The 15,150-nt window shown below is 46.8% G+C and overlaps 1 protein-coding gene across 1 annotated transcript in view; it reads left to right on the top strand.

The window, feature by feature from the left end:
* The first annotated feature begins 233 nt into the window (after window positions 1-233).
* LOC138376151 (guanylate cyclase 2G-like) overlaps window positions 234-15,150 on the top strand; it is a 30,016-nt gene continuing 15,099 nt past the window's right edge. The window contains exons 1-9 of the mRNA XM_069460179.1: window positions 234-617; window positions 2,052-2,400; window positions 3,899-4,008; window positions 6,152-6,337; window positions 7,761-7,905; window positions 10,316-10,451; window positions 11,367-11,476; window positions 12,206-12,369; window positions 13,997-14,134. Of these exons, the coding sequence (XP_069316280.1) occupies window positions 234-617; window positions 2,052-2,400; window positions 3,899-4,008; window positions 6,152-6,337; window positions 7,761-7,905; window positions 10,316-10,451; window positions 11,367-11,476; window positions 12,206-12,369; window positions 13,997-14,134 (1,722 nt within the window). The remainder of the gene's footprint in view (window positions 618-2,051; window positions 2,401-3,898; window positions 4,009-6,151; window positions 6,338-7,760; window positions 7,906-10,315; window positions 10,452-11,366; window positions 11,477-12,205; window positions 12,370-13,996; window positions 14,135-15,150) is intronic.

Here is a 15,150-nt window from a genome sequence, read left to right as displayed (position 1 = left end):
ATAATCAGCGTCTTGCAGACGCCCTATTCTGGCCTCTTTGTGCAAGACTGCTTCTTCTAGATCGTGTTAAGACAGATTCTGAAAAGGGAGGGCTTGGGTTAATTAATAGCACTGAACAGAAGGCAAGCTGTGGTCCCCAAGGAATTCCACACCATCATATAAGTTCCTGGCTTGAGTGGTCAGGAGGCTGAGCCTCTCAGAGTTCTGCAGTGATACGGTGTTAGCTGCTATCCATGGCTCCCAGGACAGATCTTGAGGCCCCACTGGAATCTGGGCTCTGTTTGGGGGTTGGATGCCGAGCTGACCACCCAGCACTAGTTCTGATGCTCTTCGCCGGTGTGCTGGTGACATGGCTTGGGGCTGCTAAACTCACTGTAGGCTTCCAGGCTCCCTGGAACATCTCCCATCCATTCAGTGTGCAAAGGCTGGGTGCAGGCCTCCAGATTGCCATGGACAAGGTCAACTCAGAGCCAGTGGACTTTGGAAATCTCAGCTTGGAGTTCACTTACACCAACTCAGCCTGCAGCACCAAGGAGAACCTTGCTATTTTTATCAACCAGGTCCAGAGAGAACAGATTGCTGCCCTGTTTGGACCAGCATGCCCAGAAGTAGCAGAGGTAGAGTATATAACCTTCTAGAAATTTTGGCTGAGTTTCCACTGGAAGGAGTGGTCTTAAAGATGATGGCACAGATTTGAATAATCTCTTGACAAGGATCACATTATTATAACAATAACCGTGTAGATCTTGGGTACCATTTTTTTGAGATGTAATTAGACCATGTAATAAGAACAGTTAACATTCTCTTTAAAGAAAACCTTTCAAATCAATAATTGTTAGTTCCCTCACCCTCTTCCTCCTCCTGTTGATTGTTTGAACTTGGTGCTGTTGTATACAGACTGTAATTATTCACTCCTATATTCCCAGCTATGTGGCCCAGAAAAATTAAGAAGAAAACAAATGCTCGATTTCAAATAGAAAACTATCAAGTGTTTGAGTAGGTTTTTCTCTGGTGTGTATAATAAATTACCTTGTGATGGTGATAGTAAATGGAAAAGAATAAAACATGACAGATTACATAAACTAGAGCAAGAAAATGAAGGAAACGAATCACTTGTATTTGTCCGGTTGGTGGGATGAGCTTTGTCAGTGTCTTTGGGTCTCACCCTGTCTCAGTTGTTGATGTAAAGGCTAAATAGGAACAAGCATCACAGGTCTCACTCTCAGAAATACTGCAGAACTATGATTAGTTGGAGCTGTATAATTAAGTTCACATTTGAATTTGGATCTTGGTCTCTCCCTATTTGACACATTTTAGGCTGTCCAAAGCCTACTCCTTCTTCAAAGTCAAGCTCAAATGCCACGGAGCCTTTCTTCATCTCTTCACCCCCATCCCGCATTTCCCTAATTTCCCAACCAGAAGTAATTTCTTCCTTCTCTAAACTCCTATACATCTATTGTTTATAAATCTTGAAGGGTATGTTTAACTCTAGAGCTATTTTTATTTACTTTAGTTCCTGTAATAAACCATAAGCTCTTTTAAGAGCAAGGTCTCCAAAGTCCCTTGTGGGCTCCTAATGAAAAATGGATGAGAAATGAATAAGGAATAAATTAAGAAAGACAGACAGAGAGAATGAGTAGCTATGGGTGTGGGCTGGGAAACCTTGTTGCCTGAATTTCAATCCTGCTGCACTGTGTGCTAGCTATGTAACTTATGTCTTTGTGTCTTCATGTTTTATTGTTTAAAAGGGGGTAATTATAATATCTACCTCATGGAAACGTAAAAGTTGAAATGATATATGTAAGCTCCAAGTAGAGCACTTGGCACATAGTAAATACTCAGTTAATGCTCCGTTATGCTATCTTTGTCCTCTGAGGTCTTGCATCTGCAAGTTGGATCCAAGACGGTATCATCAATATTCCAAAAGAGAGGGTCCAGTATGACCCATAGACTCAACTCTCTGAATCTGAGCTTTATGCAGATACCCTACAATGGGGATTGAGTGCACATAAACTCAATTATAGAAAGACATCCTTTTGGTTACTTTCTAGGTTATTGGTTTGTTGGCCTCTGAGTGGAACATTCCCATGTTTGACTTTGTTGGACAAATGGCAAAACTGGAAAACCACTTCTTGTATGACACCTGTGTGAAACTTGTGCCACCCAAGAAGGACATCGGTGATGTGCTTCAGAAAAGTCTACGGTACCTGGGCTGGAAACACATTGGAATGTTTGGAGGCTACTCTGAGGCTTCCTCTTGGGATGGAGTAGATGAACTGTGGAGGATTGTAGAGCATGAACTCAAATCCCATTTCACTCTCACTGCCAGCATGAGATACACCAACAACAGTCCAGTTCTCCTTCGAGAGAATCTTAGGAGCATGTCATCAACTGCCAGGGGTAAGTAGGAAAAAGCCTTCTGTCACTTCTGTTTGGGGAGACAAATAGGACAAGCAGATTGAAAAAAACCTAAGAACTCCTCCTTTTTCCATGAGTATAAAACGCAGACAGAAGCAGAGTACAAAATTAATGGTAAATAAAAGCAATTTCATTCTTTGCTTGATATCACCAACAAAAACTTGGTGGGTTTTTTTTTTTTTTTTTTTTGGTCTAAAGTGAAATCCTAGATGTTGTAGTGTTATGATGCACAGAGTTAGTTTTGGAAGCATCTTCCAGGTGGGCTGGGTCCTGGACTTTGCTATTTGTTCAGAGCATGGGCTCTGGAGACAGACAAACTTAGTTTTGAATTCAGCCTCCGACACCATCTCGCTGTGTCCTCCTGGGCAAGTACCTTAGCCTCTCTGTGCCCCAAATACTTTACCTGTAAAATGGAGATAATCATCCTGCTTACCTCACAGAAAGGTGAGGATTGAGTACAGTCCTTCCTGTGAAGTGCTTCTCATAGTGTCTAGACAAGCAGTTGGCCAACATAGGACAGTGATTATTTTTGTGGTGATGCTTATAAGGCTCCGCTTTCTAGCATGAATTAGTCACTGGCTCTTTGCTGTTCTTCAAATGAACTAAGCTCTTTCTGGCCTTGGGACTTTGGGGCTTGCTGCTCCCTCAACCTGGAGTATCACCTGCAGCCACAAGCCACCTACCCAGCACTCCTGCTGTGGGCAGCTTCCTCTCATCCTTCCAGACTCGGCCTGGAGCCCACCTCCTGGAGAGACCTCCTTTCTGTGGCATTGTCCCCTTCACTGCATTAGTATCATGGCATCCTTTCCCTCTTTCACTCATTAGAATCTTAAATCATCTCTTCAATCTGTTCACTTGTATACCGTCTGACTTCTGCCTTGCTCACTGCCGTATCCTATGCCTAGCACAGTGCTGGCACATGTTTGCAGCTCAGAGAGATAGCTTATAATTTACTTAATTAAAAAAAATAAATCACTACTTCATTTGTGTGTCCTAAAATGAGTGACGATGTGATTGAATGGAAGGGAAGTACACGGCCTGCTCCTCCCCCAGCCCGCAATCTGACTCAGCAAGTCCAAAGGCCCTTGATTCTAGGTCCTCTGTGGATTCCTCCTAACTGATGTGTGGCTGACAAGTCGCAAGCTAGGGCCGCTCTTCTGATTTTTGAGTCAATTATACGAAAGAAACTAGAGCACAGGAATGATCTCAGATTTTTAGGCTTGTTCATTGTGGGAGAGCTGCAGCAAAGACTAGTTCTGTGAGGCAAAAGGCACCAGTTTGTGTATTGCAGGCTTGGTTCCAGACGTATACACTCAGGGAATAGTTTAAGCGTTCCTGTTTCCCAAAGCATGCCCAAGGAAAGAAGAAGTTCATGTCTCATTTGGAGTGGCTTTAGGCTAGACTTTAAAAACAGAGTATGAGTGTCTGCACACACATGCAGGCATGTGCAATTGGCTGATTCTGTTTTTCGTTCTTATAGTTATCATCTTAGTATGCAGCTCAGAGGATGCAAAAATTATTCTGGTGGCTGCAGAGAGCCTGGGACTCAACACTGGAGATTTTGTCTTCATCATTCTGCAGCAGTTGGAGGTGGGCACTACTGACCACTCAAGGGCTCTGGTAGTCGGGAGTGATGAGTATGGGGCACTTGCTATAAACCAGGGGGTATTAGCTCCCTGAATACTCACTGCAACCCTAGGAGGTATGCACTCTGGAGTCCTCATTGTAAAATTAGGAGACTAAGACTGAGCTGAAAGAACTTACCCAGAGTTCTCTTGCACAGCTGGTGAAAAGATGAGCTAGGCCTTGAATTAGGTCAGCAAACACCAGCCACGGAAGAACTATTTCTACCTGGTAGCTGAGACCTTCCCATAGGAAGGACTCTCACATACAGTGGCTCTCAGTTCTTTTTCTTCTATGGCCACTTCCTTGTGTCCCTGCTGAAGCTCTAACAAAGGCTTGGAAAGACCAACATACTGGTTCAATGAGACAATTGTTAGGTGGTTTGATTCTTTTGGTAATGATGGGAATGGCTACAATACCATGTGCTTACTATGAGTCTTGAGTCACACATTATACATGCATTATTGCACTTGATATTCCCAATTGCCCTGTGAGGCACATTGTAATACACGTGCATGTAAATTCTGCACTTGATATTTCCAACGGCCTTGGAAGGTAGATATTATTAGCATTCCAACTTACAGATAGAAAAATCAAGGCTTAGATAAGTAAGGTTCCTTACCTAAGATCTCAGAGCTCCCAAGTAGCACAGCTCATCTTCCAGGAGAGGAAGGACTGGGCTCCTCTTCCCCCCTCATCAAGTGCAATAATGCATGGAAATAATGCATGTAGTATCTGCCTCACAGGGCTATCGTGTCTGTGTATGTAACCACCATATTACACTAGCAGGCATCTAAAAAAGCCACTTGCCTTTTGCTAGGGATACACTGTATTATTTTTCCAGCAGTTTTATCTTTCTAAAATGAGATCTTTTTACTCGATCACAAGAAGCTAAAATAGGGCACAAGGGAGTAAAGGAAGCTGCATATTAATGTCCCAGATATCTCTTTCTGTATTATGATTTTTTTTGAGACAGGGTCCCACTCTGTCCACTGGATTAGAGTGCAGTGGTGCGATCATAGCTCACTGCAACCTCAAACTCCTGGGCTCAGGTGATCCTCTTGCCTCAGCCTCATGAGGAGCTGGGACTACAGGTGTGCACCACAATACTGGCTAATTCTTTTTTTAAAAAATTTTTTGTAGAAATGGGGGTCTTGCTATTGCCCAGATTGGTCTTGAACTCCTGGCCCCAAAGTGCTAGGATTACAGGCATGAGCCACCACACCCGGCCACATATCATGAAATATTTTGGAGCACTGAAAGTATCTTGGTTTCTTTGGGTGGCCAGCTGGAATTCTAAACTCATTCCAGACTTTCCCAAGCATCCTCTTACTTTCCTTTTCCTTGCTACCCACCTCCATTTCTGTTCACTTTCCCCTTTGCCTCTGCCTTCAGGTGGATGAGGAGAGGATAGGAGGGGCCACATCTCAGTACCAGCAGGGAAGCCCTTCCAAGCTCCTGTTGCTCATTCCCCAAACCTCGATGATCCAATTCCAATTGGTGTGTGGTGACACAAAGAAGATAGAACTAAAATTATACCACACAACATCCATACAATTGAATTCATGTAGCTTGAAGAAAGAATAGCATAAATCCATTTTATAAAAGTGTTCCCAGTATAGATTTAGGTAGGAAAAAACCAAGCTGCAGAATGACAGTATAGGGTGATGCCATCTAGGCAAACACACACACACACACACACACACACACACACGAGTGGGTATATACTATTCATAATAGTAATGATATAGCCGATAATGATGATAACAAAGTACTTAAGCCACAAGCAGAAAAGCAAGAATGGACATCTCGAGCTTTTCAAGTTTCCACACTTGTCTTTAGAAGATCAGCTGTCTGCATCTTAGCTGCTCGATGCCCCAGGCACATTTTTATTTTTCATTTATTTATTCCCTCCCCGTCCCCCCGCCCCCACCGCCTTAACTGTTTATATGCCAGCTAGAAAACGTGGACGTTGCATTGCAGGCCTTCTGGAATCATTGCGTTTCCCAGCACTAGAACACAGTGGTTCAAATTCCAGTTGCCTTAAATGTGCTTCCCTTGCCCAAGTTATTTCCTGTAGAATGGTGACAATTATTTGATTACATTTTAGGATAGTTTTTGGAAGGAGGCATTGACAAATCAGAAGATGATGCACTTCCCGAAAGTCTATATGTCAGTGCTTCTCATCGCCCTGAGCTCCTACGGAGAAGGCCCCAGGCGCGAGGGCTTCCGGGAACAAGTGTACCAGAGGCTGAGGGGGCCGCCCTTCCGCAGCACGATCTCCTCGGAGGAGCAGGTCTGACTCGGGGGCTTCCTACCCAGGCCCCACTGCCCTTCTTTGACCGTACTTGTGTTTGGCTTTTGTGTTTCTCCCTCTTATTTCCCCTCCCCCTTCCCACCACCCCCTTACACACACATGCACACCTACACACACACACACACACACACACGCAAAAACACACGCACTTCCCCACCTTCCATGCCCAAAATAAATAACAATTTGATGCTCTCTTGTGAAATCTGTAACCCAGGACCACAGAGGGAAACCGAGATTACTGGGTGAAAGGCCACGGGCCTTTGGAGTCATAGACTTGGGGCTCCCATCCTACTTCTGCTATTTGCCAACTGCGGCAACTTGGAACAAATTGCTTAATCTCCTGACATCTCGGATTCTTCATCTATTAAATGGGCCTGATAACGGCATCCACCTCCCAGCCTGGGGTTTTGAGTATCTAATAACATAATACCTGCAAGTGTCAGAACAGATGCCAAACGGTACTCAGACCATGACAGTTTCCCTGACCAGGAAGATCAGGACCGAGAATCAAGATGGCGCAGTCAGAGGTTTGGAGCTAGGCCAGGCCCAGACAAGCAGATGGGCTGGAATACGGCGAGGACAATGGGGAGAGAGCTTATCAGCCAGTGGTAGTCTCAGTATGTGTGGGATGATGAGGCAAAGCATCTGGCTCCCACAGAAAGTTTTTTATAGAGAGACTTTTGTACAGAGTTGGAGCTCCTTCTAGGGTAAGGCCAAGTGGAGCCCTGGGGTGACAGGAGGCCACTGATGACGGGGGTTGGATTAGAAATCAGGGGGACAATTGCGGATCCCTACACACAGGACAGGATGACCAAAGGACATTTGTGGAACAATCTCCTAAATGTCAGCTCTGCACCAGGTGCAGCAGGAGAACTGTGCCCGGCACTTGTAGGCACTTGTATTTTCGTTGACTAAACCAATAGAAGACGATGTCATGTGTTAAACACCTACCACTATGGTAGGTAGTTTACCTATTCTGCCTCATTTAACTGTCATCATATTCACCCTAACAGTGGTATTATCCCCATTTCATAAACAAGTGAGCTGAGATTCAGAGGGATTCAGAGATGTTGCAGAACTTACTCCCGATTTCATAGCTGGTAGGTAGCAGAGCCGGCCTAGCTCCTAAATCTCCCCTCTTTCACTTAAACCGTACTCTCTCCCAGCTATGGCCTAAAGAGCTGTTCCTGAAGGATCCTGTGATCAAATTGGAAAGTGAGACATCAGGAGGAACATGAAGGCGGTGATGCATGTGGTGGGCCCCCACTCTGCAGGAGGAAGGAAGAACGTGTGCTACGTTCCACCGTTAAGAGGGCGGAGAGAGATGCCTCCCAGCTGAGTGCTGGACGGTGATCCAGGAGGCCCTGGGCTTCTTTAAACCCCACGTTTGCTTTCATTGAAGGTGAGCCCGTATTCTGCCTACCTGCACGACGCCGTCCTGCTCTACGCTCAGACAGTGCAGCAGGTGGCACAGGCAGGTGGGGACGTCCGGGATGGACGGCAGCTGGTCAGCAGCCTGCAAGGTTCCAGTCGGACTGCGGTGCGGGGTAAGTGGCCTGATGGCCGGGGTGTTCTGCACTCAGGCCGGCTGCTCCGGTCCGTGGGGGCTCTTAGATGCTGGGCATGCGACTAAAGGCCTCTTTTAGGGCCTGCCTGACACCCAGCTACAGAATTCATCTTTTTCGTGGAGATTCTGGTCTCCCATAGGGTGGTCGAGGTCAGACCTTCTGGCTGCCAGAGTCCATTTATCCTGCTCTGCCCAGAAGGCAGCCCAGACCAGGTGAGGGGGCCCTGGGCACCTTATCCCCGCCCTGCACGGAAAGTCTCCCCCGACAGCTCCTTTCACACTAAAGCCATCAAGAATAAAACTCAAAGCCGTGCACAGTGGCTCATGCCTGTAATCCCAGCACTTTGGGAGGCTGAGGTGGGAGGATCACTTGAGCCCAGGAATTCAAGGTTACAGTGAGCTGTGATTGGGCCACTGCACTTTTGCCTGGGCAACAAAGAGACCCTGTCTCTTAAAAAAAAAAATAAAAAGAAGAAGAAGAAGAAGAAGAAGACAACTCAAGAATGTGAGACCTGCCTTGTGGGGTCACTTCCATGATCCTTCCCATCTGTGGCCTTTGTGATGGGGGCCCTGGTATCATAGGCCTCTAAAGACAGGGTCTCATTTCATTTTTACTTTCCTTTTGGGGGTGAGTATAGGCTTGGGAGTTAACTGCTTTGAAATCACCCTCAGAGCTGACCAACTTCTCTGATCTTTCTTTTTCCAGTTTTCTTATTTGTGAGACAGAGATAATACCTGTTATCACATATAATAATAATAATAACCAGCATTTAGGAAAGGTTTACCTTACACCAAGCCAAATGCCAAGAGCGTGTGTGTATTACCTCATTTTATCCTCTCACAACCCATGAGGCAGGTACTTCTACTATGCAGGTGAGTAAACCGAGGGTACAAAGGTTATGTAGCTTGTCTGTGGTCGCAGAGTTATTAGACGGTGGAGCCAGGATTCAAAATAAGGCCTGATTTCTCCTGGACTGATGTTCTTTGCTGCCGTGTAACACTGACGGGTAATGAAAACACAAGTGCCTGGCACATAGTATGTGCTCATTAAATGGTAACCATTTTTACTTCTGCTTTGGCTTATCGCTCACTTAATAAATTCTTACCTAAAATTTCTCTTAAAATTTAAAGAGAGTTGCCAAGACTTGCTCTTTGGAGTTTTTATAAACTCGTGTCACATTTACCTTATTAATACTTTTTGCAAGTGGAAGTAAATATATATTAACCTGCTTCCCTCTCTTCTATCTTTCCAGACCCTGAAGCTTTTGCTTAAAAGGGGGCAGAGCTGGAGGGGGCAGGTCTTTCTTTCTGCTCTCAGTTTAATCCCCTCTGTTGGATCAATTTTTTCCTCTTTCCTGCCCTTTTAGAAATTCCTGCTGCTGGAGTTAGGGGAGGGTGAGAAGGGCAGAGAGGCCCCTTAAGAGCACGAGGCATCTTGCTTTGGCTCCTGGGCTCCTTTCAGGGATTCATAGCTGAAGGGCCCTCCTTACCCCTTCCAAACTGGCGTCTGTTCCCTTGTGGGCTGCAGGCCTGGCCCTGGCAGAATCAGGGTATTTGTCTCTGTTTCTTGTGTTCATTTCTGCCACATGGTAGCAACCACCCCACTAGCCAGTGCTAAAGGGCTTTTACCCCGTTCTGGGAGAGGGGCCCCTCTAGGAGGCCAAGTTAGGGGATGGAGCTCCTCAGCCCTTCCTTCTTGGCTTTGGTAATTTTGTGTCCTGTCCTCAGTGGGAACAAATCAGCAATAAGTCCTTTGTCAGAGCATGTCCCCTAGTCTGGGGAGTGTAGGAGTTTTGTGAGTGGAATTTAGCACATCCTAAGCAAGAACAAAGAACATGCCAGGCCAAGGCTGATCACTCTGCCAAAACCTTAACACACACCAAAAGCAGAAGGGAAAGCTTGCAAACTTGTGCCCCAGGGGCCTGGCAGCATGGAGGGGTGGGGTGAGGAGGGTGGGAGGGACGAGAGGAGGCAGCTGTCACTTGGCCCAGTCAAGTGCTGCCATGTGGCCATTAGGCCTCCTGTTGTCACATCTTCTGATTGCTTATGGGAAGCATAAATCTGAGGTTCTATGTGAAATTAATTGGAAACTAACTTTGTTTTCTTTTTTCAATGCTGGATGGGCCTCTCCACTGTGAGCTTAATAAAATACACCCGCTGCCCCATGTGGCTCTTGAGCCATACGAGGACGCCACCTCTGAACTATCTTCTTCCCTTTGCTGTTCTCTGTTGACCCTGTCTCAAATTCCCTGAAATGGCAAAAACCTCGTATTTGGCTTTTGGTGGCTGTTGGGGCAGGGGGTTCTGCCAATGTGAGTCGGGCGGGCTGGCATTTCAAGCCATGAGTTCCTCTGTGTCCTCCTTATCCTGCTAACCTCCTGTCTTTCCAGGAATCACTGGCCCTGTGTTTTTGGACTCTCAGGGGGAACGGCACATGGATTACTCGGTTTATGCTCTACAGAAAGCTGGAAATGGGTCCCTTTTTCTTCCTTTTCTTCACTATGACAGTTATCATAAAGCAATAAGGTACTGGCAGGACATTTCTGCAAGTTTAGACCATATTCCAGGAAGAGAGGTGGGAGGAGGAGAGCCTGGGGAGGGCCAGTTTGGGATCCAGGCCCTAGAATTCCCCCGAGTAGCTTGGTGCTCTCTGAACTCATAAAGATCCACTTTGGGCCTTTAAAGGGATTTTGCCCTTGGCTGTGGGTGTGGCTCGAGCATTTCAGATTCCCGTGTAGAACACAGCACCCCACAGCTGCACCTCCACAGGGGCCTGGGCCCGACGCCCACAGAGACAGCAGCGACCCACACACCCGGTGTTCCCAGTACTCAGCAATCCGTGGAAAAAATCCCTGCTTTTGTTCTCTCAGTTACAGATCAATGAGAAAACTAAAAGGAAACCTAAAACTCAGTTCAATTTTTACCTCTGCCCACTGTCAGCACCACCAATCCTGATTTTATTTGAGACTTTTTTCTTGGCTACTCTTATGGAATTTTAACGTATCAAAATGGGCCCGGTAAACACAGTAAGCATGGAAAACTGGGTCCTCTGTACAATAGGGACAGGCACATTCCATGTAGAAGGAGACGTTTTGGTCTGTGGCATGTCCAGGGGCCAAAACACAAGTGACAAATCCTGCAACACTGAATTGGCACATCACCTTTTAAATCAAAAGAGACATGGCTGAAGTCAGAAGGTTGAGGCAGCTACTCTACTGGCAAAAAGACACGGCCTTCCTTGAATCAGATGACCTGAAGGCTGGATTTGAAGAGTCCAGGGCAGGTGGGAAGATTGGACAGGTCAGCAAAAGTTTGAATTGAGAGACCAAGGATTGATTTTTGTGAATAACGTGCACATTTCAGTTGCCCCTGCTGCACATGAGATAGAGAATAAGTAGAATACTTCGAGTGGACACTGACCTTTATGGTTTTTTTTTAAAGACCCGCAGGGAATTTCTCCAATATTACTTGGCCCCATGGCTCCCTTCCTGAAGACAGACATGGCTGTGGATTTTATAATGAGCTCTGCAAAGCTGAGCCTGCTGTTGGAGGTAAGTGTGGCTGCTTGGAGAAGGTGGCAGGAAAGGACTCTCTGTGGCAGGGGTTCTTAACAATGGCAGCACTCTTGACATTTTGGGCCAGATAATGTTTGTGTGTGTGTAGTGGGTGGTGGGAGGAACTGTCCTGTGTGTTGCAGGATGTTTCGCAGCATCCCTGGCGTCTACACACAGATGCCAGTAGCAACCCTCTGGCTGTAACAACCAACCAAGCATGTCTCCATCACCATATGTCCCCTAGGGGCAACATCATCCACTTGCCCTGTTGAGAACCACTGCTCTAGGGAAACCTGGCTCCTGAGATTTGTGTCCCCGGAATTTCATTTCTAGGGAGGTAGAAAGAGTCTGGGCAGCGGAGTGTGGCCCGGTGGTTCGGAGCCCGGCCCTGGAATGAGCTAGACCATGCCTGGAGAGCACCTCTAAGGAGCACACATAGTAAATGTCTAAGAAAAAGTGGTGGTGTTATGAGAAGTTGCATTATTATTTCTCTACAGTGAAAGTTTCTCTGCAGAGGAGGAGGTGAGTGCAGTTGCCATAGGAACTGGAGGAGTAGTCAGGGATGGATTCCCAGAAGGGACAAGTCTGAGTGGACTCCATATGTCCCAACCTGGACCTACCCCTGGGCAGCCTTTGGGTCACCTGCTGGGCAGGGCCAGGCTGGGGCAGGGATGTGCTCACTCCTGCTCTGAGACTGGGCCTGAGTCCCGTGTCTCTACCTTCCAGGTGTGACTGGTGTGACGCTCACAGTGACGCTCCTCATGACCACCGTGGGAGCTGCCATCGTAGGGCTGATTTTAAGGATGCAGAAGGGAAAACTGCAGAGGCAGAATAAAGACATCTGGTGGCAAATCAATTACAACAACATCACCATTCTTCCCCAGAACAAGGTGAGGCCACGCAGGACCCGGATGTCCACTTCCCTGGTCACTGCTGGCAATTTGCAGAAGGGACCTCATGAGAGCAAAGGGCTGACTCGTTTATAAAATGGTCACTTCCGGCGGAGTCTCGAGACCTGACTTTTCATTCTAGAACCAGAACTCCCACTTCCTTGCTGAATATCTCTGAGAACGTCATTTTCCCTCCCTGAGACTCAGTTTCTGAACGGTCACAGACGATTGACAGTCTCTAAAGCTCCCTGCAGCTCTGTTGCTCTGTAGGTGTGAGAACTGTTAATCCTGCTCACATGTTACAGCTGTCCCCGGGGGAGCATTTATTCTTATAGCCACATCAGTGACGGATACCATAAAGTTCCTTTGCTCCGCAAACTCTTGTTGACCATCCATCGCAGGCCGAGTATGGTACAAGGCATGGGGGTTCCTCACCTTCCCTGCAGATGGAGGGACTAAAGGTCTCAGCATCAGGAAGGCTTCAGAGAGGAGGCGACATTGGGGAAGAGTTTGTCAGCAGTGACAAGGAGAGAAGTCACACGGGCCGTACCAAAACGTGGGATGCTTCGGGCTGGGAAGCTGAGCTGGTACCCAGCCAGGGAGGCTAAGACCAGGAGATTGGGATTCATTAGGAGCCCATTTCCGGATGTCCCTGGGGATTCTGAAGGTACCTCTCCCCACCTCGACCAAAGCAGCTCTGCTTCGATCTACCTGGTCTCTACATTATATGACAGAGTAGTCGCCCCTCCTCCCGTAGATGTGGAAGGGAAATATTGAGAATGGGGAATTTGTAACAGAGGGAATGGCCTGGAAAAAAAAAAAAAAAAAAGGGCAGTAAGATTTTCTGTCTTTTTAAAACTTCCCCCACTCTTTTGGGAACTTATAGTCTGGCCTGAATCCCTGAGGTAGGTTAAGTCAGTTGTTAAAACTCCCAGGTGGCCACCAGCCCCCTGGTCAGCGGGCAGAGTTGACAGACTTCGTTTTTGGCAGAGATGGGATGATTAGAATAGTTAACCACAGTAATTGCCTGAAGCTGAGAACCCTCCCTTTAAAAGCTCTGATTTCTGCCTGTGTTCAGGAAATTTGGGATTTTGAGATGAGAAGGTCTATTGTATTTCCTGCTTTGCTGGCAAAGTAAACTCTCTCTTTCCTTCCTCCTCAAACCGCTTGTCCTTGTTATTCGGCCTCGTGGACAAGTGGCTGAGCTTTTGGTAACAATTAGGGTTCTAGGTAAGAGTTTCCTTGAAAAATAGAGTCCCTGTGCTTTGGAGGTGTTCTCTGGGTGTTGGGAAGGCACTGCGCGTATCGAACAGAGAGAGAACCTGGTTAGATGTTCATCTAGAAAGGTGACTCAGACCCCAGGTCACACATCCGGTTAAGTGCCAGAGCGGGAACTTGAATCTGGGTAGGCTGCCCATGCTGTCCGTGGAGGTACAGACGGCAGGAGTGATGCCTGTAGCAGGTACGTACTCGCACTTCAGGTCAGAAGGTTCGGGGTTCAAATCCTGACTCTCCCATTTATTATCTATGTCACCTTGGCACTCATCTTCCTTATCTATAAGATGCCCTGTCCCTTTAGCACTTGGCCATGCTACCGAGAGTGATCGAATGATGTCCTGTTTTACAGCCATCCCAGAGAGACACACCTGTGTTGAGAGGGAACGAGAGTAACTCCTCTAGTGCGATGATTTCTGCAGACCTCAGCTCCTTTGTCAAAAGCCAGCAGGGGGAAGCGCTCTTCTATGCCCCAGTAGGGTTTTACCAGGTACTTCTGTGGGCAGTGGCTGCTTGTGGGTCTTATCTCGGTTCCATTCTCCACATGCAAGGGCGGGGCATTCTGAAAAGGAGGGCATTCTCCAGGCAAAAACCAAAGGAGTCTTGCAACTCCAGACACTGTTTCCCAAACTTTAATGTGCATACAAATCACCTGAGGCTCTTGATAAACTGTAGATTCAGGGTTAGCACCTGCAGGTCTGGGGTGACACCTGAAATTCTGCATTTCTAAGAGGTTCACAGGTGATTCCTATGCTGGCTTCTAGATCAAATTCAGCTCTGTCCAAACAACCTTTTTGTGTTGATGGAAATGTCCCTACTCTGCACTGTCCAATATGGTAGCCACTAGCCTCCTGTGACTACTGAACATTAGTGTGTCTGGGGAACTGAATTTTAAATTTTATTTGAATCAATTTAAATTTCAATAGCCCTGTGTGGCTAGTGGCTACCTTGATGGACAGTACAGTCCTAGAGCATGGATTATTTCATCCTTGGTACTTTAGCATGGAAGAATCAGTTGTGGGTGCTGGTGCTTCTGCAGTGTAGACAGCGACCACTGCTGAAAGCTGGAACATAACTCCCACCTGTCCTTTCTCACCCTTCCTTCCATGCCCAGACCATGACAGCTGCCTGCACTTAGCAAACCCTCAGAAATTCAAGACCCCTGGGGGAAAGTTATGTAAAGAATAAAAATCTGTATTCATTCTTTAAAATGGAGGTCCTGGAGAGTAGGGACAGAAAGCTCCCAGCGTGGGAAGAATTGTTCATTGCTCTAAATTGGGATTAAAGACTAGCGACACATCATTCCCTATGCAGCTGAACTTAGTTTTCTAAATGTTTGCTTACTTGAGTCTTTAAACTACAAACACCTCCTGGGATCTTACCAAATACTCTAGGGACCACCATCCATATGACACTGTATGCGGCGGTCACCTGGCCATTTAGAGAAGGAAGCCAGCAATCCATAGCATATCACTGTCTGATTAATCTCCCTAAAACGTGTCCCCT

This window comes from Eulemur rufifrons, chromosome 28, assembly GCF_041146395.1.
Source record: "Eulemur rufifrons isolate Redbay chromosome 28, OSU_ERuf_1, whole genome shotgun sequence".
NCBI lineage: Eukaryota > Metazoa > Chordata > Mammalia > Primates > Lemuridae > Eulemur > Eulemur rufifrons.
Note: the sequence above shows the minus strand (reverse complement) of the source record. Positions and strands in the feature narration are given on the sequence as shown.